This window comes from Episyrphus balteatus, chromosome 1 (genome assembly GCF_945859705.1).
Source record: "Episyrphus balteatus chromosome 1, idEpiBalt1.1, whole genome shotgun sequence".
NCBI lineage: Eukaryota > Metazoa > Arthropoda > Insecta > Diptera > Syrphidae > Episyrphus > Episyrphus balteatus.
The window spans coordinates 138,618,495-138,641,933 of record NC_079134.1 but is presented as its reverse complement, the minus strand read 5'-3'; the positions used below and the strand labels follow the sequence as shown (position 1 = coordinate 138,641,933).

The 23,439-nt window shown below is 30.5% G+C and overlaps 1 protein-coding gene across 3 annotated transcripts in view; it reads left to right on the top strand.

Moving 5' to 3' along the window:
* Nucleotides 1–4,215: 4,215 nt before the first annotated feature.
* LOC129907873 (myc box-dependent-interacting protein 1) overlaps nucleotides 4,216–23,439 on the top strand; it is a 94,259-nt gene continuing 75,035 nt past the window's right edge. Inside the window, exon 1 of one of the 3 annotated variants that reach the window (XM_055984297.1) lies at nucleotides 4,216–4,384. In XM_055984297.1, coding sequence (XP_055840272.1) covers nucleotides 4,316–4,384 — 69 coding nt within the window. In that variant the 5' untranslated portion in view covers nucleotides 4,216–4,315. The remainder of the gene's footprint in view (nucleotides 4,385–23,439) is intronic. The other 2 variants (XM_055984295.1, XM_055984296.1) reach the window with 2 other exon arrangements.

Genomic DNA, 23,439 nt, shown 5'->3' with positions numbered 1-23,439 from the left:
TTTGTTTACTATATATTTTCTTTTTTTTTTTGTAATTTCTTGTATTTTCTAACTAAATAGCAACAACCACAAAATTTAAAAAAAAGCAAAACAAAAAAAAATTGAGCAAAACAACATAATTCTGGGAAAAAATTGATATAATATCTAAAAGTAAATTATCCTTTTATTTTTGTAAAGTGTTAAGCATTTAAAAAAAAAAAAGAATAGAAAACAAAAAAAAAAATTATAAATAATTTTTAAGTAAGGCCTTGGATTAACCAAGACAAATTTTTAATAAAAAAAATTTAAAAAAAAATATATTTATTAAAGTGCTTTTATTTACATACACATTTTGGAGAGGAAAATTTTGAAACAAAAATTGGAGTTCTATAAAATTAAAAATCTTGAAATGCAGTTTGAAAAGCTCCACGTTAGTTAAGGAGAACCTTAATACTCCCAAAGTAACATAATTATATGAATTGGCAGCCAAAATCGACTGTCTCAAGAGTTTTTTTTTTATTAAAAAACAATATTTTTTAACATATAACTTGAAAACGTTGATTCGGAAAATAAATTAATATGATTTTGATTTCCAGCAACCAAAATTAAAATTCCGTTTGCTATTGTTTAAGGAACACGACAATTCGTCCCGTTTCTGGGTGAACCACGTATCTTCAAAGCAAATTTTGTTTAATTCTTAAAAGAAATATACATTTTTCTTGAAATTAAAAATATGAATTGAACAAAAAGAAATCAAATTATGTTTAAGACATTATTGATTAAGTTGTTTCTAAACTAAAACCCTTGTATCTATTCTTTCTGTAAGTTTAAGAGCAATGTTTAAGAGAAAAAAACAAATCTTTAAAAAAATGTACTTACGAGGTTCAAGCAGAAACGGGACGAAATTTATATATTTTTATTTAAACTAGCAGTTTTCAATAAGGTATACAAGCTTCCCAATTTTCGAATTGACATTTTGGGGAATTCTTCCTACAAAATTCAAAGCACATCATCGCAATGCAACGTAAGAAAAGAAATACTCACGCACATGAGCCGGATTTCGATCGAAAGTGAATTGAAATCACTTTTAAATTTCACGCGAAATGAAATTGCACGATCGATTTCGAAAACGCCGAAATTGTTACGAACTGTCAGAACTGTCGAAAGAAATAACATGGTATAATAAAAATATTATTGATAACTTTGAGGGAAAAAAGTAAGCAGAATTAAAAGAAAAAAAAAACAAGAAGACAAATTTTGCGAGACGGATAGATAACTGATTCATCGGACAAAATTGGACAATTTAAGAAAATGGAAGCGTTAACAAATAATTTGCCTTATCATGAATTCCATTCGTATGGGAAATTCGCTACGATTTCCGAAAAAACAACCACACAATCCGTTTGCAATGGAAAATTTCATACAAATTGTCTCTACGATCGGATTTTGTGATTGTTTTTTTTTCGGGAATCGTATAAAATTTGCGATACGAGTGGTACGTGAGTTTTTTTCAACAATTAAAAAAGAATCCAATTTCAGAAAGTGTGATTCAATGAAATCAGAACCACAGCTCTTGAGGGCGGATTCAAATATTTTTATTCCCAAAAGTGATTCACACTTTCGTTTCGCCCTTTTAAGCCTAAAGGCTTGGTCACACCGGAGGGTATGCGGTAGCGGTACGGGTAGCGGTAACGATATTTGTATGAAAAAAATTCCACATCTGAACGTTGATATGTCAGTTTGAAATTTTGTTCATACAAGTACCGTTACCTCTACCCATACCGCTACCGCATACCCTCCGGTGTGGCCAAGCCTTAATACGCTGCTGAAGCGAAACGAAAAATTTTGAAGTCTCCAAAGTCAATAGCGAACATGTTAACAAAAAATATACCATAAGGTATTATATCAAAGTTAAAATAACAGAAATATAAATTAAAAAATTCAAGAAAAAAAATCCAAAAGTAAGTTTTGAAGCAAAAACAAAACCAATTTCGCTAACGAAATTTTGTATGGAAAATTTCGTTTCGCATCAGCAGCGTACTAGGCTTTCCTTAGAAACTTAGATTGAAATAATTGACATTTAATTGAAAAATGGAACTTTCGTTTTCGCCCATATTCACTTTTTGAAAAATAAGCAATTGAAAGTGGTCTAAATTGAGTTGTCTACTGTTTTACTGCTACTGTTTTTTGTCTTTTAACTTCTAAAGCCTAGTATACGCAGATGTGCTAAATTTTAGCTGACATTTTTCTCTCCAAACATCTTCTAAATTTTGACATCGAATTTGTGGAGAGTACCTGCTAGAATTTAATTTTTTTTAATGTTATGGCTATGTATGGGAGCTAAAACTCTACAAATTTAAACCGAGCTAAAGTTAAGTGGAGAATTTCAGCCGGAAAGTTTTGTAAAATTCACAGATCAAATTTTGTAAATACGTACCTACAAACTTTTGATAATTTTTTTTAGAACACATCTGACATCTACAATACAAAATATCTATAGAATTCTCTACAAATTTCAGCCAAAAAGGTATAACTACAATAGCCACTTTTTGCAAAAAGTGGGAACTTTAATTTAAAAAAATTAAAACATTTTTTTTTTTCTTCTTTGTTTTTTGGAAAAAACTAAATAAATTTGAAATAAAAAAAAAGTTTTCTGCACCATAGTTTTTAATTTTGTGGTTTTAAAAACTTTCACAAAATGAGTTTGTAAATTTTCACTTTTTGACTTTTTGCAAAAAGTGCCCGACTAACAAATTTGCTTCTATAAAGCTTTACAGGTGTTAATATAGCTCCTGTAAGGCTGTATAGAATTGATATTGTTTGTTTGGTGGCGGTTGTAGTTCTCAAACATGTTGAACATGCTCTGAATATACACAAAACTGAACGTGTTCTGAGCGCTTAGATTTATTTGTGAAACACATTTAAGAATCAGTTTTTGTGTTATCTTTTTACAGCTGCAAAACTGATAAAAATATAGTTTCTATTGTGACTTGGGAAATAGCTTTCCACGCCATCTACCACTTGTAGCGACAACCCGAAAATGATATAGATTTTTTTCGATTTGCAGTTCAATGTAGTTTCCATAAGAAAAAAACAAAAAAGACCTCGAAAGACATTTATTTTACGAATTAATTTTATATGAACGAGTATCAATTTTATGATTGTAAAATGATAATAATATGTGTTTATATCTAAATCAGGTTCAAAATATATCAAAAAGAATAATAATTCCTATTTAATTTGTCTCCAAAAAGGGAAGCAAATCGCAGGAAAACAACAACAAATACTACAAAAAATATAGAAACTATTTTGGTTTAATTTTCTTTCAAAACTGTTGAAAATAAAAAAAAATGCTTACCTACTATTATTTGTGAAAAAGCAAAACAAATAAAAGAATAATTTAATAATTTCTATATAAACACATATTATTATCATTTTACAATCATAATATTGATACTCGTACATATAAAATTAATTCGTAAAATAAATGTTTTTCGAGGTCTTTTTTATTTTTATCTTATGGAAATTACATTGAGCGGCAAATCGGAAAATAATCTATATAACTTTCGGGTTTTCGTCGCTATCCACCAGGTGCCGTGATGCCAAGTGTCAATATGATTATTTTTAGCACCGCAGCGGCTACTTTCATCTACTACTTTTATAATTTTGTAAAATGTAGAATTCCTTTAATCATCACTCATCAGTATGTTCGGTTATTTTATTTTGTCACGAACATTTACTTAATTTTCTGAATGAAATAAGAAAAGAAAAAACACTAATATAATTCTAAAGGTTTAACTACCACTTTTTGAAAAAGTACTAAACTGAAAATATTTTTTTTCTGCCAAGTGCAATTGTTTTGTTAAAAAGAGTATACAAATTTTGTTTTAGACCAAAAAATAATCTTTCTGCATCATTTGATTTAATTTTCTAGACTGATAAACTACCTATACAAAAATGCGTTTGAAAATTTTCACTTTTGTACTTTTTCACTTTTTGACTCAATGTAGTTAAGGCTTAACTCACACTCGCTTAAAAAAAATAATAATCAAATTTCCACTGAACACGCCCTAAAATGTATCAACGTAAAAAAATTCAAATCAAACAGCTCTACACCATTTCATTTCCACTAAATTCCAAAACAAAATCCATATCAAATCACATCTCGCTAATTGTCAAAAATTCACTCCCACCAATTCCCCATGTCAAATTATATATTTTTTTTTTATTCAGTCGATAAAAATAAAAAATCTTCTTGCGTTGGCCGAGGGAACCTTTTGGAAAAAGGGTTAGTCTGTTCGAAATCGGTGTCGTGAATGAATTGAAATAAAATAATATGGCAGAAAGTAAAGGTGTAATGTTAGCTAAATCAGTTCAAAAACATGCAGGACGTGCCAAAGAAAAGGTAAGTTTTATACATAAAAATCCTTCAAATAAAAACAAAAGGATTCCAATCAGCCAACCAAAGGAAAGAACAGAAATTTAACTCCAATTCGATTCTAACTAAAAAAAAGTCTCCCAACAAAATAAAATTCCTCCACAAAAAAAAAAAAATATTCATCATTCCTCGTCGAGTGGATAAAAATGCGCAAAGTGTGGACTGAAGTGAAATCCCTTCTCAGTGTAATAATAATGTGTTGTTGTTGTTGCCATTTTGCGCGAGATAAATAAACAAATAAAAATGATTTTTTTGTGATGAAGCAAAAAAAAAAAAATGAGAAAAATTCCAAAATTTCTAAAAAATTATCCAATAAAAGTGCAAAAAATAGAATCATCATAACTATGTTGATTGTGAATTGGAGATGAATTGGACAAGAAGAAGAAGGATCCGCGAAAAAGCAAAGAATTTTCGTTCTTTAAAGATTTTTTTTTCTTCTCGTTTTCATTTTTTTTTATTTTATGGTTTTTCTGTGAGAGAGAATATATTTTAGATGGACACCGAATTGGTGTGTGGTCAAAAATAGAACAGCCGCTTGCTGCTGGTTGCTTTTGCTTTCTGGCTGGCTGTTTGCTCTGGGACGCCTTTTTTGTTTGCTTTTAGAGAAATGACGACGACCGACGACGATGAAGTCGACAAAACCCAGCAAACCATTTGTGACACTACAAAACATTGACAAAAACGAAGACGATTTAGCCTGTCCCATTCCAAATCCTATCCCAGCAACAGCAAACGGCCAGTTGACGACGGTGGAGAAAGCTCCTCCGTCCACATTGGAAACAAATTGCTATTTTATTTTTATTTAATTTTTCTGATTTTTTTCTTCTTTGGGAAGATTTTTCTCGAGAAAAATTGTAGTTGCATCTGACTACGACGACGATGATGATGATGTCGATGTGTTGTTGTCTTGGGCGTGTTGTTGTAGTGTAGAATAAGTTTCATATTTTTGTCGTCTCCAAAAAAAAAGTGGGTGTTTTGTTGGTGTGTCGATTTCCATTCCACTCTCTTGGTGACAGTTTTTTACAAAAATCTGCATGAATGAAAATTACGTCTGGTGGTTTTAATTCTTCTTCTCTTCTTTTTGTTGTTGTTTTTCTGTTTTTAATACCACCCAAGAGTTAGTTGATGTTCACATATCGACTCTATCTGTTTATCCTCATGTAAAAGTGATGTATTCTGACGATGTTAGGTGGTATCAAACTTAGCCAAGCACGACCATATGGTGACTAATGGAATAAATCTATTTACGATAAGTACCTACATACAACAATAGTTTTAAATTATGAAACGGCCTTGAAGTCAATTGTTTTTGTTGTTGTTGGGCTGAAAATCACTTGAAATTGATTTAAAAACTGATAGTGTTTGGAATTCGAGAGTGGTCGAGAGAGCAGTAGAATGTTGTAATCTCTAAAGATCAGCACGTAGTTTCATTGAAGCAAATAGTTTATATTGGTAAAATCGAGTAATGTTGCTTCATTAAAATGAATTCAAATACATACGAATTTATATCTAATGACAACAATTGAGAATTTGTTGGAAAAAGTGACTTTAAGATTTTATGTGTTAGATAATCTCCTTAGACCTAGACAAATTTTGTTCAGCGTTTATCCAACTGAAGAATTCAATTCCAAGAAAGTCAATTCTACTTGAAAGTTTATTCCGTTCCGTTTTTGAATTGGACAAAAATTTTACTAATACTATTTCCACTTACGGATTAGTTTTTTTTTTTTTTTGAATTCCGAATTATTTTGTATGTAATTTGTTAAATCAAGTGATCAAAACAAATAAAAAACGAGTTGGCAAAGAAATTATTACAATAATTTATTTTTCGTTCTTTCGCATTTATTTCTGATACAAATCTGTTCCATAAGTTGTTGGATTTTCTTGGCGTTATGGACTCTCAAATTTCTCTGTAACAAATCAGTATGCAAACACGCGAATTTCTTCAACATACATATTATATTTTTTGTTATTAAATTTTAACTTGAATATTCCCTGCAAATAAGTTTTATTTGTTAATATATTCGACCAGAGAATTTTTTTCGCAAGTCGAAAATTTCCGGCCGAAGTGATCGGCTTTGCTTTTTTGCTTCGGCTGTTGTTTTGTTTTGACGTGTAGTGATGTAGACTAGAGATGCCGCGAACATTTGGCCACTATTCGGTATTCGGCCTATTCGGCCTATTTTTCTGGTATTCGGTATTCGGCCGAATAGTTTAACTATTCGGCCGAATACCGAATACCAAATGGAGAAGAAAAAAGACATAAATTATTATACCAAAATGTGTGTTTTATTAAAAAATTTTAATTTTAGCGCTTAAAATCTACTAAAGGCAAGTTGTAGTGTTGTGAAAACTATTTGTTCCGCATTTGTTGGTAGTAAACGATTACGTTTATCTTCGTAGACTATTCCTGCTTCGAAAAATAGTCTTTCACTGTAAACACTTGTCCCAGGAAAAGAAAGGTAGACTTTAGGAAATGAGGAGGTGATTTCTGAAACCAGCTATCTGACCTGAAGGAAGTTTTGAGTAAAATGCCAAAAACCTTTACTTCGTAATACAGAAGATGTAGAGCAAAATAATCTTCTACAAATTTATTCTTTACGAAATTTTAATAAAATTAAAGTTTTCAAAATAAATATATCTCAAGTCTTTATATTGAAAATTCCTTATTAAAAAGTCGGTATATCTGCTTTTGGAAGTATAATTGAATTATGTCTTCTTTTGGAAGTAAAACTATTAAAAAAATCTTCTTTTGCAGGTAAAATCACGATTTAAAAAAAAAAATGTTTGTAAATAAACCTTTATCAATATCAGTATTTTAGTTTATAACAAGAAACAAAAATACATTTTTATAAATGAAATTGAATTAAAATGCGTTTCTGGATCGCACGTACTTGCTCTTGTAATTTGGAGTGTCTATTTTGGTTATTTGAATAGCTCTATATTTAATTTTTTTAAATGATAAGAAATAACAGTCTAAATTTTGAAAAAAATTGGTACGAAATAAGCTAAAAAATAAGTCAATTTTCGCAAAAAACCACAAGCATTATCCAAATTTTTGAGAAAAACTAAAAACACAGATTCTTAATATTATTTACTAAAACCCTTAAGTACACAAAATTTAATTAGACCGTTTAGGTCCTAGCACGCTGTACAGATGGACGAACGGATGACGAAAACTACTTTTGTAACTCCTCCATCATCGTAATGAGGCATTTTATCATACGTCAAATTGATATTTTTTTTACTGAAGAGGCGTTATTGGAAAGAAAATTTTGCGTAGGCCATTTTGGAAAAAATATTTGGTGTTCAATAGGCTGTTTTGGAAATAAAGTCGTTTTTTGACATTGAATAACTATCTCTGTGTGCTGTTAAGAAAATTATTTTTGATTGAATCAGACGCGCGTTGAAAAGACCTAAAAAATGACATGCATATCTCATTTTCCAATTTTTTTCCGATAGTTGAAATCAGCTCCTCAAATGTTGTCAAAATATGAAATTTTGTAGTATGTGTTGACCACCACTTGTATGGGTCCGCCGTTCGATCTTGGCGAATAGTCCTCATATATAATTCTAGGTAGTGTGTTCAGACATTTATCTTAAAAGTAGTTCAGTTATTCATCGTTACAATACGATGTTGTTGGAAATTTTTTAAGCTACATCTATTCTTGAAACAAATTATAAAATTTTTGAAATTACCAACGTTTTTTTCTGAGTGTCCTTGGCCGAATATTCGGCGGCCGAATATTCGGTATTCGGCCGAGGAGCGTGGCCGAATATTCGGTATTCGGCCAAACCAATGTTCGCGGTATCTGTAATGTAGACCTATATCTCGTCCATTGTCGCAAATCGCCTCCAAAAAGCAATCCAATCCTTCTTAACACGGTATAAACATTGCTCTGAAATTCTTTTGCGAGCTTGTTTTTGATCAGCATTCACTAAATGCAATAACCACCTTTTTCATGGTTAATTTTTTTTGCTAGTGTTTCGAATCCTTTCTTCAAATATCCTCCTTGCTTCAGATATTTACATATATCATAAACCTTTACACGCCTATCGTTAAATACCATCTTATAGAAATTTTCGATAGTTTTCGGTATGCCTGCGTTTTACGACCTTCCTTGATGTGCGTTATCTTCAATTTTTTTGCCGGTTTGGGGGCTTCAGTTACAGAAATTGTCCAATTGATGTAAGTGAAATAACCATATCGGCTCTATTTTTGGAGAGTTATGAAATCGAACAAACAGACAAAAATTAAATAGAAAAGTTCTATTGATCGCACTGTCAAGGCTGAGCGAACCACGTAAAAATCGGGTGTTCGTTTACAAATCGGTGCATAACTTTCACATTTTTAAAGATAAATTGAATGAAATAAATTTTACAATGCTAAATATCTTCATCACCACAATTTTCAAATTTAAGCACTTTTAACTAAGAGAGAATAAAACATGATAAAATTTTCGTTGTTTTAGAACGACCTGAAAGATAGATATCGGTTTTTTTCTTAATTAGGCTAAAATTTTTATTTTTTTTATTTCTATTTTGGATTGAGAAAGAATCAAACTACGGAGTAAAGCTATTTTGAAAAACTAAAAATTTGTTTTTCATAGAAAAAATTAATCGAAACTGAAGCTATTTTTCCTTATCTTACAATGTTTAAACAGGTCTAACTTCTGCAATTATTTATAAAATTCATCGAAATAAAAAGAAATAAGTACCTCAACTCAAATACTAACACACTGATTAGTTTAAAGAAATATATTAAGTTTTAAGGTCTTAAGCAAAAAAAAAATGTTAAAAAGTAAATTTGTTAAAAAGTCAATTAGTATGATTACTGTTGTACTAACCAAAAATTAGACCCCAAATTTTCAATATGCTATTCTGCTAATCAACAAATCAAATATGATACAAATTTGTTAGATTGTTTTTTTTTAACTATAAATGTTGTAACTAACCGCACTTTGTTTTATGTTTTTTTGAATTAAGAAGCACAACACGAAAAATTGAGAATTCCTGCTGTCGTTATTTTCAAAAGAACCATGCTGAAATACCAATCCATCCTCTAAGGTAGTACCGTCTATTTGATAAGCAATTGTCTCAGGATTTAATTCCGATTCAGCACCGGTCAATCAAAATCCCAATAACATATCTGCTTTATTAAATTTCTGAACTTAAAAAATCTGCCCCACAGAATATTTCTTTTTGCCATCAAGATAAATTTCCATAAAAATAAAATTTAACTAAATAAAATCCTAATTCCATAATAAAATTATATAGACATTTTCCGGGAGATGTCTCATTCTCGAAGAAGATGAAGAAAAATAAAATAAATCTCTAATCAAATTAGACAACATTGATCTCTGGAAATCTTTGAAACATCATTCAACGCCACGCTTCTCATTTTGATTTGAATAAATTTCCTGTAAAATGTTTTTTCTTTCGCCGAGCGAGCATTCGGTCGGTCCCACCTCCACCTCCTACCACCGCACCCAATTGACCTCTTTCTGTATTTTTTGTGGAATTTTTTTTCTCTCTTTCGTTTTCTATTCCTCTCACTTTTCTGTGTGTTTCACACTTCAATTCAAAAATAATTCAAAATCTATGGCCAATTAAATGATTAAATGGTATTACCCCAAAACTCGAGACAAAATGTAAATAAACTCGACACGGATGAGGGGGTATGGTCTTTGGGTGTTATTTGAAATGAGTGAGCAACGGAGACGAGACACCACATCAACAAGGCAAGGGCGAATGCAACAAGAAAAGGGGGAGTCTGGTGAATGTGAAAAGGAAACTCAAGCAACCGCATAGTTTCCAAACGTTATGCGATGGATGCCCCCGGGTTTGGCTAGATTCGAATATTCTAATTTTGGGATTGAGGTAGGGCATGCTGAACATTCTTTAAACAGCACGGCCCTGGCAATCAACAACAACAAAAAAACGGCTATAATGATCTCCAATTGGGGACAATAGCATAAAGAGAAGGGCAGTCATCCGGACATTAGGATGAACTATCGAATAATTTTTTTTGTTTCTTTCTTTGCTGCTGGCAATTGTGCGTTCGCATTCCATTGTGTGTGCGAAAAAAGGTTTCTTTCTTTTAAATGCCCGCACAAAAGAGAACGTCTGAAGAAATGAAGAAAAAAAAATCTCACACGAAACTTGGAAAACATTAAAAAGTCATCATAGTCCGGGAGAAAAATGAAACCATGGGCATGATTCGCACGCACGAAACGCACGTCTGACGTCTCATAGAAAGAATAAGTGATTTAGGTTTTGATTTGAACTACGTTACGCTTCTCTTTTTGTCTCTCTTTTGTTTCCGCACCTATTGGTGTGGTCTCACTAGCGTGCCGGCTTTCAATAAATTCCTCTGACACTTTACCACCCCTTGAAAAAATAAGCAGAACAAACATGTGTGTTGTGTTTTCGGTCGCAACAAGTAACAGATTGCTCAAACCAAAATTAGATCAAAATAATATGTATACAAGTATCTATTGGTACTGCCTGCACTCGTAAATCTCAAAATATACAAATACACAGAGAAGAAATAAAGATATAAAAAATTAGATAAATTCTAAGAAGTTGAAAACAAAAAAAATAAAATTCAAAAGAATTGCGACAAGAGTTTGAGTTTTTTTATTTTTATTTTTTTTTTATTTGCAAAAATAGCATAAACATAAAAAATAAAATTCATGAATTTAGAATTAATTACAAACAAATATAAGATTTGAATATAGTTTAAGCTATAAAACGCGTTGAAAATAAAATTTGCCGAAGAAAAACAACAGTCCAGTCCAGTCCAAAATTGTACGATTTTTGATAGTTTTGATATTTTATGGATTTTGTGTATGGAAATTTGGTTTTATTGATTCGTTAAAAATCTGTAATAAATGAACAATGACCCTTACGAAATTTTACGATATATTATGATTTGTCCTTTGAAAATCGTTGAGTAAATGGTAAATATATAGATAAATGATTCTTTCGTGAAAATTATCGACTTGGATTTCATCGAAAACGATTTTTTTTTTCCTTTGATTTCAATTTTTCAAGAAAAATAGTTCATTTTAAATATCTGATTTTTGGTTTTTTATCTAAAAGGACTTTAAAATTTAATGCTCAATCAGTTAATAATGCCAAACTTTAAAAAAATTCTTAAAAGAGACTGAATAAATGCATTTTGTTTTTAATTTTAAAATTCCCTTTTTTAATGACGCTTTTAAATTTAATGAAGAGTCAATAAAGGCCTAAATGTTTTTTTTTTCGAGGGAAATGAAAAAATTAAATTTTACAAATTAAGTTTTACTAATTAAATTCTACAAATTAAATTTAAAGTTTGTGCAACTTAAGGGTGAAATTCATAGTCAAGTCGAAGCTTTTCTTAAGTGAAATTTTTAGAAGCCTTTTGGCAAAATAATTTCTACTTGAGTTCCTATAGTTTTCTCGAGTTCCTTAAGTGAACTACATTCAAATGAAATCAAAACTAAAGTGTGGTCGAGAGCTACCATAGGTACGGTGACCATCCGTCCCGGTTTATCCGGGGCTGTCCCGTTTTTCTACAGCTTGTCCCGGGTTTTAATTCAAGAAACCCGGGACGTATAAGTGTCCCGTATTTTGTAATTTGTCCCGTATTTGGACATTCTCTGATTTTTGTATTCAATATTTTAAATACTTTGTACGGAAAATAAGAAAACATTGGGTGAAAAATAAAATTTTTCTAATTTTTCGGATAAAGCATTAAGCCTAGTACGTTGCTGAAGCAAAACGAAAATTTTTCTAAGTCTCCAAAGTCAAAAAACTTTTGCTGCAAGAAAAATTGCCTGGACAAATAATAAATGGGAGTGACAAACTATTTAAAATTCTCCATATATTCTAGCACAGGTAAGAATTTCGTTACCTAAGCTGCGTATTGTGCAACGAAAAGCAAAATTTGGTGCTGGTTTTGTATGAAAATTTTCGTTTCGTCTCTATACTAGGCTAGTTTTTTTTTAATGTTCGTCAATTATTTAGTTCCAGCTTCTGTTTGTCAGGTTGCTGCACCAGGTTAAATGTTTTCGAATAAAGAACAACATATGGAAGAGTAAAGAACCTAGATAAGTTTAAAAACTTTTAAGGACATGTTAAAAGTTGTGTTAAAGATCATACAATTTCAAAATCATTTAAAATAAAATTAAAATGTTAAAAAACTGCTCTCCCGATTTGATTAAAAAAATATTTTTTTAGAAGTTTTCAACAGACATTATTATAAAGCCCTTTTTTTTATTTCTGATTTCGTAAACGACTTAAATGATTTCAACAAAAACGCTCCCATAAAATCGTTTAGGAAATCTTGATATTAAAATAAGGAAAAATTATGAAAACTCATTTAAAACATTTTTTTTTTTTTGAAAAATCAATATTTTCAAAACGATCCAACGAATTTTGTATCTGTCCTGGGTTTCGCTTCCAGAAATATGGTCACCGTAACCAAATGTGGTGTGCGCGTTGATAACCACTTTTTCAAAGTTTTTCATGTTATTTCCATGGCGGATTTCCGTTAAGTAAATCACACTGCAAAAAGGGTTAAATCTATAAAATTAATATTAATATTTCCAAAACACAAATTTGTAATTTGTTTGTGGTACCGTTTGCTATGGGAAGTCCCAAACTTTTTTAACGTAGTAAAAGGACACATAATTACAAAAAATTGTTTATTTTATATTTATGTTCAATCACTCCAAAAAATAGGGCTCTGCCAGTACCACTGAAGATATCAGAGGTCACTTTCATAATTTTGAAAAATATTTTGCTTCAAGTGGCTCCAATATTTAGAACTTAAGAAAATCCTGGACTTCACACAAAACTGATACTAAACATTTTTTCTTAGATATTTTTTTTTATTTGAGTAATAGCTTTTATTAATTTTTAATAATTTAGTGAGAAGAAAGAAAATTAAACCTAGGTAGACGAACTTTTAAAAAATACAGTATTTCAACCTTCGAATCGCGTCAGAACCAAACAACTTTCTGTAACAGTGCATGCTATATGGAGTTCAGTTGAGCAATTTATCAACGTCAAAAGACAATCTTTATTACTTAATCAATCGAAAAATATTAAAAGACAAATTATGAAGTAAAATTTATTGAGACAAAAAAAAAAAAACTTTTTATTTAATTTGTTTAATTGACATTGAAAATGTTTAAACAAGTTAAATATAAAGTATTAACTTTTTGACAAATCATATAACGTGTGAACGTGTACATTTATCTTGATGTAAGCTAAAGATTTCTCTAAAGATGGAATTTTCCACTTGTCATCTTGGAAATCAAATTCAAACAAACATGACCGACAACGCCGATGACTTTGTCACAAATAGTTCAGCAAACAGTCAGATTCAATTGAATTCAACATCATTTATCGTTAACTTTTTCTATTTAAAAGCTTTATTATAACGTTTTAAGCAATTCCACGTTTTATTTCCATTTTTTTTTTGTAAAATTACTTTAGCAGGTAAAAAGAGAGAAAAAAAAACGTGTGACGACCAATATTTACTTAAGCGTATAATTACTGCGCACCTGTTTTGTATATTCACTTGATTCCACATTAATTTATAGTTTGTCATATTTCACTCTCATGTATTTCTCAGATACACAATACATATTTTTAATCTGCAAGAGCCCAGATTCATTGCTCCAAGTGATTGTCCTCAATGAAAATAAAATCCAAAAGAAAAGTAAAAAAATAGAAAAAAAAGAGGTAAAATGAAAATAAAATCGCTCTAGGAGTGAGTAAGAGAAATGAAATAAAAAAATAGAAACAGAAAACAAAAAAACTGCTCTATATGCACTTATTAGGCTTCCTTATCCTACTTCATCATATATACGAATATAGAGAGGTTTCAGCAGAGTGACAACGAATAAATCTGCAGTAAAACAAGTTAATAAAAAAGTATGACAACAAATAATGTGTGCTCGCAAATGGTGACATATCTATTTCTATTTTGCCTATATCTGACTACCATTCCCTCCCCTCTTCCGTAACTCCATCGTACTTAAGATACTAGTACAAAAGTATTTATGCAATTCAAGCGAACGAAAGGTAATTCACAGGTGAATAAATTTGATGTGTTTTGTTGTTGTATTTGTTGCTTTTTAGTTTGATGTTATTGCCGTTTGAATTCTGTAAATTCTGTTTGATATCTTGCGCGGGGGGGGGGGGGGGGGAAAAAAATCTAAACCCACCCATGACAACAACTCAGGAGCGGACTTATAGTTCCACAGATTTAGTGACCGCTACAAGGGTCTCCTTTTAGGGGTACCATTTTATTATGTAAACAATAATAACACTCTATCGTTACCGGATAATATACATATATATGTATTTGTCAAAAACTGTTTTAATATAAATGTTAAAAAACTTGTTCGGCCTAAATTAAAAATTTGTAAAGCAAAGTTGTAAAAATATCAATTGAAAAACAATGCATTTGAAATTAAAAATAAATATTTATTGCAAGTGAAAAAAATTTGCATTAAAAAAAAAATTTTATAGCAACTGAAAAATATTTGCATCAGAAATAAAATTTTTGTTGCAAATAAAAATATTTTGCATTAAAAAAAAAATGTATTTCAAATCAAAAATTTTCTCCATTGAAAAAAAAAATTCAATGCAAATGTGTGCATTAAAAGAAAATATTTAATGCACACATTTTGAATTTTGAAATTTTTTATTTGCAATACAATTTTTTTGAATGCAAAATATTTTAATTTGCAATAAAAATTTTATTTTCAATGCAAATAATTCAGTTGCAATAACTTTTTTTTAACGCAAATTTTTTTTATTTGCAATAAATATTTTTTTTTTAATGCAAATATTTTTCAGTTGCAATAAAAATTTTTTTTTTAAGAAAAAATTTTTTTAGTTGCAGTAAATTATTTTTTTTTTAAATTTGTACCTAATGGAAAACAAATCCATTGAAAAAATGATTTTTTACAACCCTGCCCTGTTCTAAAGATAAAGGTGTACTCCGTGATTAGTGCAATGGACTGTCATGCCACGGGTCTTGAATTCTAATCTCCCTCCACTACACTAGGTAAATTTTTTTCAGGACTATTGCCTCTTTAGGAACACACAATGTACCAATGTCTTAAACAAGTTCGTCTGATGTTAGCCATACGGGCTCGATTACATACATACAATTCGGATATTAAAGAATGGAAAATAATAGTATTTTATTGTAATATTTTTGAGTCAATTAGATGTTGAATCAATTGACAGTTTGGTTAATGCAAGATGAATCTTGTAATTCAACACTCAGGTGCACTCACAGATGGATTTCAGCCTCAACCAGCAAGCCTCTAGAGCCTGCTCGGCCCCTAGGTAGATGTCTCCAGTTGGATACGAAAACTTAACGGGCTGGTGGTCGGTGTTCATATACTCGATATGTCTCAGCAATCTGTATTTTTAAACTTTCTGACCAGGTCGATATCACTGTAAAGCCCGTTTAGCTCGTGGTTTTATCTTCTCCTAAAACGAACATTACCCAGAGAATGTTTCTTTTAAAATAACTTCGAAGGATTTCATTTTCGCTTTTGTCAATGTCCATGCCTGTCCAACATGGACTGGGAGAATTAAGGTCTTATACCGAGCTTCGTTGGTTCTTTCTTTGAGTGAGTTTTACTGCTTAAATGCTTTCATAGCCCGAAGAAACAACAATTGGCAAGAGTGATTCTTCGCTCTATCTCTGCTCTGATTTCGCTGTGCGAGGTTATAGTGGAACCCAAATATATAAAGTCTCTGACCACTTCAAATTATATCTGTCCATTGTGATGTTGGCCTCTCTTTACGATACTTCGTTTTCGTCTCATTCATTGCCAAACCAAATTTTCCTGCTCCTACTCAATACAAGCAAATACAGCAAATACACAAGCAGCTTGCTTCGTTAGTTCAATAATGTCAATATAGCATAAGAATCATACGTCAGGAGTTGAACGGACTTTTGGAAAATTATGCCAATGGTGTTGGCTTTTGAGTTGCGCACAATTGCTTCAAGCACGATGTTAAAGAGGTTGCATAATAGTGCACCGTCTTATCGTAAGCCTTTCTCGACATCAAAATCTTCGTTGATGTTCTTGCAGGCTTCAACGAAACAGCCAGAATATTTTATGGTATCTCAATTTAAGCTATAATAGGCGACTTTTAAAACATAATGAGTCTCGATTTGGCTCAATATGAAGATTTGACTGTCATGGCATCAGTTTTTTTTAAATGAAGCTAAAGTATGCTTGATGTAAGAACTTGGACCCGGCAGCTTTCATGTTGCTAAGCATTTTTTATCGATTGGCTTGGCAATTTGCTTTTCTCAACAAGTTAGCACAGACTGCTAATTTTAGTGCTAAAAAAATGCAGAGCAAACTTATTTGTTATATATTACACAGTCGAATAATGTAAAAAGCATTTCAATAAGGGTTCGCTGTTGTACAATTTATCTGTACCTTAGACCTTTAAAAGTCAGTCCTCTACTGATAATAACAATAAAAGATTTTTTCTAGTCCAAATAGTTGCTTGTTGCTGATGTATTTTTAAAACTAAAACAAGTACTCACTCAGTCAGACAGAAAAGTTAGTTTGTTGCGCAGGCAATGATGGCTTCATACAATAGCGCAGCGGTATTATGGAGGACAACAATTGTATGGTAGTTCTATATACTCGTAAGATCTCCATTGTGAATCTTATATGTATATATTGTTGCGGGGATTCATTGTCATTGTTGAATATAATTTATACTCTTTAATGGTGACTTTTCGCTACCGGGTTAGTGCTGTGCATCAAGTGCACGTCAATATTAATAAAGTTATACTATTTATATTTATACGATGTGCGCAAAGAAGCAAGCAAAATTCTTTATATGAAGTTTGTATTAAGGGTCATGACTTTGACAAGTTGTTCACTGAAAATTGTTTCTTTATTTTTGTCATGTGCATTTGTACAATTATTAGAAATAATCATCTCAACTAAAAAATATATTCATACAAATGCATATATATTAATTGAAATGAGGTTTTGATTTGATTTGAAGGAATTATCGATTATGATAAATTGTACTGTCTGACATTGGAGCTAGCAAAGGTTTGATGGCTCAAAACGCCAAAATATAATATTTAAGCCATTTCCGTTCAAATTATAACTATAACTACATATTTTTTAAATGGGTAGCAAATAGAAATAGGAAAAGCGAAGATCCACTTTGGAAACAATAACACTGTCAATTTGATTCTTTTTATTAAGTAAAATTACCCATTCTGCTTTTCTGTCTAAAAATGTGAGGGAATTTCCACTGCGTTTTCGAGTCTTTTTGATGCGTGTATCCAATCCACTGCCACTTTTAATAGCTGACTTCTGCTATGAAGTCTGCAAGCTTAATTCCGCTGTTGGAGTGGAGCGTTTTTGAACTTTTCTTTCAAACCACTGCTTGGTTTAAGAGTTATGTTTTTTTTTAACTTCTGATCCTTTATTTTTATGCTCGCCAATGGGAAAATAAAAATCGGGAAGTTATTGAAGAATGCAAGTTTTTAATCGAAATCGAAAATTTTGTTTAGTTCCTTAAACGCATTTGCGTTGACCAATTCAATTAACCCACTACTTGCAACTCATTACTTATGCAAAGTGGTCTATGGGAATAAGTTCTAATGACCTATTTCGAGTCGTCCATGGAAAAAATTTAATTGGCAAGCTTTCGAAAAATGAACATTTTCATAAAAATTGAGATTGAGATTTCTTTTACGAGAAATTCAGAAGATAAAAAAAATTCACCAACAATTATATCAATAAAAACACTGGTCTACAAGATTTTTTAACCAAGAACAAAAATATACTTTTCTAAAGGTTTTAAGATTGCTAAACACGAATCTGAAATCAGAAAACTTTTACTAGTTTTCGTCTTTGAAATATTACCGTTAGAAAATGCAAAAATCAGTATTTTGACTAATTTTGAAAGTATGCTTTGATGTGTGATAATTTAATTCAACATTTTTCTGAGTTTGGATTCGAGTTCAGCACCCTTAAAACCCTCAGAAAAATTCGTAATACCAAAAATAGTGTTGACAAGTAACTTAAACTTAAGAATAATTTAAGTTAGGCTTTGGCTTATTACCTTCAACTTAAGATATTTCGGTCAATAAAAGAGATATCGCAAAAATTTTAACAGTTTATCAAAGAAGAAAAACAGTTATGTTGAAATAAATCACCACATATCAAAGCATAACCTCAAAAAAACAGTCAAAATAAGGTTTTTTTGCATTTTGTAACGGTAATATTTCAAAAACGGAAACTAATAAAAATTTTCTTGATTCACATACGTGTATACTTTGATTTGCATGATTTAGTTTGACATTTTGGGTTTTGAATGCTATTACTAGAAAATACATACCTACATTAAAATTTAAAAGCACTCTAATTTTATTGTTTTTAGTATCATAAGTCGTATAAAATATCGCAGTTAAACCAAACTAAACATTAAATGCATATTTAATTCCCAATCCCAAACGAATGTCTATATTTTTGCTATCAATTTACACTGTCTTAACATCAAAGTGACAGCTTTGTTACTCATTCTTTCCACATGAATTGATAATTAAATTTTTCAAAATGGCAATTAACAGCCATGTCTAACCAAGCACACTATTTTATGAGATGCAATTAATTTATCAAAGCTATTATTTTCACTATACGAGTATACATCAGAGTAAGAGTTACGCGGAATAATGTGTCTCGAGTTAAGTTATTTACGTAGACAATAACAACAAAAAGAAGTACTTAAAAGCTTTTAAGTTTTCCGACTTAATTTAATTGATATTATTACTTGAATAAATGATGAGACAAATTTAAAGTTTTTTACGTTTTCAGAAATTTTAAATAAACTTAAATCAAAGAGAATCAACTCTCAGAAGCTTCAAAAGTGCATTGCAATTTTTCAAACAATAAATTCACCAAACCATAAAATGTTCCATAAAATTAAAAATTGGACCTGTACACATCTCAATTTCGAAAACGAATCAAACATCCATGAAATCCTTTTGGCATAATACCTACAAAGTTTGTTTTTGAAAGAATTTCTCAAGCACTTAATAAAAATAAGCAAGAAATTGCGGCAGTAAAACAACCGGCACACAACCTCTCACAGCCAGAGAACACCTCCGTAAACACTTAACTGTTGAATAACACGCAAGGTCACGTGAGATACTTCCAGAAAGCACGAGTTCCCTAAAGAAAATAACAAGAAGCGAGAGCGAGCAATTGGTTTCAAAGTTTTTTTTTATTTTTTTTTTTACTTTGGGGCGATGCCTTTTCGGCGAGAGAAAGAACGAGGAGAATGTGTAGGGGACACAGTGTTTTTGGTGCCTGGTTGCATGCTCTGTGCATAGTGAGTAATTTTGTTTTTTTTTTTTTTTTTTCTTACTTTAACATTCCCAGGAAATTCGAAATCACAGCCACTTAGCTATTTCGTTATTTAACAGCAAACGAAACGACCGACGACTCCCACATGCTGACTGACGTGCCCTTCAGATTAGATGAAGAGAAATAAATAGAACTGCAGCAGTAATAGGGTCTTCTTCTTTTTCTTATTGTTACGTGATGCCATCAGGAAGTTATTTTTCTTGTAAAAAAAAAAGGGGTGTTATAGGAGGTAATTGCAACCATTGCAATTGCTCTAGGTTTGTGTGCCCTTTAAGGCTTATTATTACCTTAAGCTTATATTATGGGATGTAGTTTTAAAATCTATATAGAATAAGTTTAACCCGGTTTATTCAAAGTATTATTTTTTATCTGTTATAAATGAATCTGAGTTAAACAGGTAACTGTGGGTATGGTGACGATAGCAGTTACAAAAAGCAAAAAAAACTTTTTTGTTCAAATCTTGCCAAGAAGATGAAACAGTATAATTTCTCTAGAAAATACCATATCGATTGGATGAATCGGATGTTTTGTATAAGGATTCGTTATCAGATAAGGACTGTAAAAAATCCTTGGAATTTTGCGTTGTGTGTCGGTAGGAAAACTACCCTGATTTACATTTGATCTTTAGCAGAAAAGGCGTTTCTATAATGTTCAAATATAAATTTAATAAATCAGCAAACATTATGTGGCGTACTCTGTCCCGACTTCTGCCTAGTAATTTCTCGAAAATGTGACGTCATAGATTTTTTTCTGACTTAACAAAAAAATCAAATAGTAATAACTTCCGCCACACAAGGACCTTTCCTCATCGAGTTTCACGCTAAAATTATTTTTTAGCAAAACGTGAAAGGGTTACCTTTTAATTTTTAAATGTACATTTTTTTTTTTCAAAATTTTATGCTTGAAAATGTATCTTTGATAAAATTATGTTAATTTGGACTAATTTCAAAAATAATAGAAAAAGTTGTGAGCTTTTGAAAAGGTATCACATGTTTTTGTAGATAGTGCCGTAATTTTTGGCTCCGTGAAATTAGGCTCCAGGAAAAAATGAAATTAGGCCCCAATAAAATACACACAAAACAACAACAACGAGTTTTCTCACATTTTGGGATGTTGTTTCATTTTGTTGGGACCATATTTCATTTTGTTTTTGGGCCATAATTTCATTATTAATTTCATTTGTGAATTGCCTGATAGTCTGCAGCAAGATCGTTTGATTTTTTGCAGGTACATATTCTGTTACTTACTAATTCTTTTCAATGCAAAACTTCTCAAAACAATTTATATGTATGCTGTATGCTAATGTCTTAAAAATAGGTATAGCATATTTTCATATTTTTTCTTGAAATCCTCTAATAAGTAGCTAAACAACTCTTTCTAAAAATATAAGAAGGTAACCCTGGTCAAAGTGTTTCAAATCACATATTTTAGCAAATAGAACTCAGGAAATCTAGTTATTTAGTCATAAAATCAGCAATTAGGGATCGGGTCAAAAATCTGGCTTCAAAATTCTGCTTTTTCAGCGAAAATTCTGTTTTTCAAAATTCTGCTTTTTTTCTATTCTGTTTTTCAAAATTCTGCTTTTTAAAATTCTGCTTTTCAAAATTCTGCCAGCATTATATTTGAACAAAAAAATTCTGCTAATTCTGTTTTTTTTTTTTTTGTATAGCATATGCGCTGGCTAAAGAAAAATACACCTCAATAATGTAATTCAACATTGGTACTTTCCTAAATTTTTTTATTTAAGTGTCGCAAATATTTTTTGAAATGCATATACTGACTTTCTCTCAAAAAAAATATGTATACTAATTGGAACCGATGTTGTATATTCCTTTTCTTATTCAAATTTTTGAATATTCATCTTTTTTTGATAAATTAATAAATTTTTAGTTATTTTCGGAAATGTTTAATATTAAAAACCTTTTCTTAATATTTTCAAATTTATTCATTTATAAAACAAAAATTAATTTGCATTTAAAAAATGACAAATTATGTAGGTAAGTAATCAAATAAGCAGATCATTTTTCAAAAAGATGATTTTACAGAATTCTGCAAAAAATTAAAAAAGGGTTTGGAATATGTTTAAAAGCGCGCACTTTTTAACATTTTCCAAGCCCTTTTTTATTTTTTGCAGAATTTTGAAAAGCAGAATTATTAAAACCAGAATTTTGAAAAACAGAATTTTGAAAAGCAGAATTTTGAAAGCAGAATTTTGTAAAGCAGAATTTTGAAAGAAGAGTTTTGACAAAAGAATTTTGACCCCGGCAGAATTTTGACCCCAACCCCAGCAATTAGCTTCAAAATTTTAGAAAAACAAAAAAATATTAAAAACAATGGACGAAATAAAAAATCGAAGAGATCTCAAAATCAATTATAAATCCAATTTTGTGTTCCTTTAAATTTCTTAGAATGGTGTAGACCTTAATCTTTTATTCATGCACTCGTATTTTTCAATTGTCTTACATTCAAAGTTACAAACAATTGTTGCTTTTATATTTTGTATTTAAATTCCTCTCCACAATCACTTTATTGCATGCAATTTAATTTTAAGTGTTTATAAATTAGTAAATGCGGTTCGGAGAAAATAAAAGAAAAAAAAAAAATGTAAAAAAAAACATAGACTTACACACCTCCAGAAAATCTCAAAACTTGTATCTCAAAGTACGTAGGTGGGCGCTGTCGATTTAGTTATCATATTATAATAAAATTAAAAAAAATAAAAGAGATTATGCGTAGGATGAAGATTTATTTATTTTTCATTTTTTTTTTTCTCCATTTTCATAAAGTGTAAGACATCAGTGGGAAATTAACCCTTTCGAACCCAAGCTATGAAAATCATTATTAAAAAATATTTTTTCGGTATTATCGGGTCAAAAACATCACAACTAAGAAATATGAATAGCAAAAAGTTATTTTCCAAAATAATAAATAGCAAAACGAATGTGTTTTTCTCATGTTACATGTAAGTAACATGCACTGCCTATGACCACCAAAAAAAAGTCGGAGAACTGAGAAAATAACTTTTTATGAAACTATAATGTAAGCTTCTTCTTCTGAGCAAAAAAACAAAACACTTTCTACATTAACATTTTTTATATCGTTTTTTCAAAATTATGACCATATAAAAAAAAAATTTTTGCAAAAAAACAAATGTGAATTTCAGTCCCTTTTTCGATAAAAAAAAATTAAAGGTATGATATTTGACCAACTTTTTGTAATAATCCAGTAACTAGGCATTATTATCTTTTAATTAAGCCATCGTAACCTAAAAAATTGTTTAATTTAATATTTTTTACGAATTTTTAAAGAAATGTTACATGAGAGTAACGCTGGGTGCGAAAGGGTTAAGCCTTGTGCATCATTTCATTTTTTTTTTTTTTTTGTATAATATGAATAAATTATTCCCATGTGACACACATACTTTTCGAGAGAGCCAGATAGCTCCACACGAGATCAAGAGAATCCTACCTACCTACCTACTTCTACTTTGTCTTGCTTGCTGTGTAACTCATGAATGTATGTCTCTCTAAATGAAAAGCAAACAATCTCATTGTCATTTAGCTAACAGGTCGTTAATGATTATTAGCA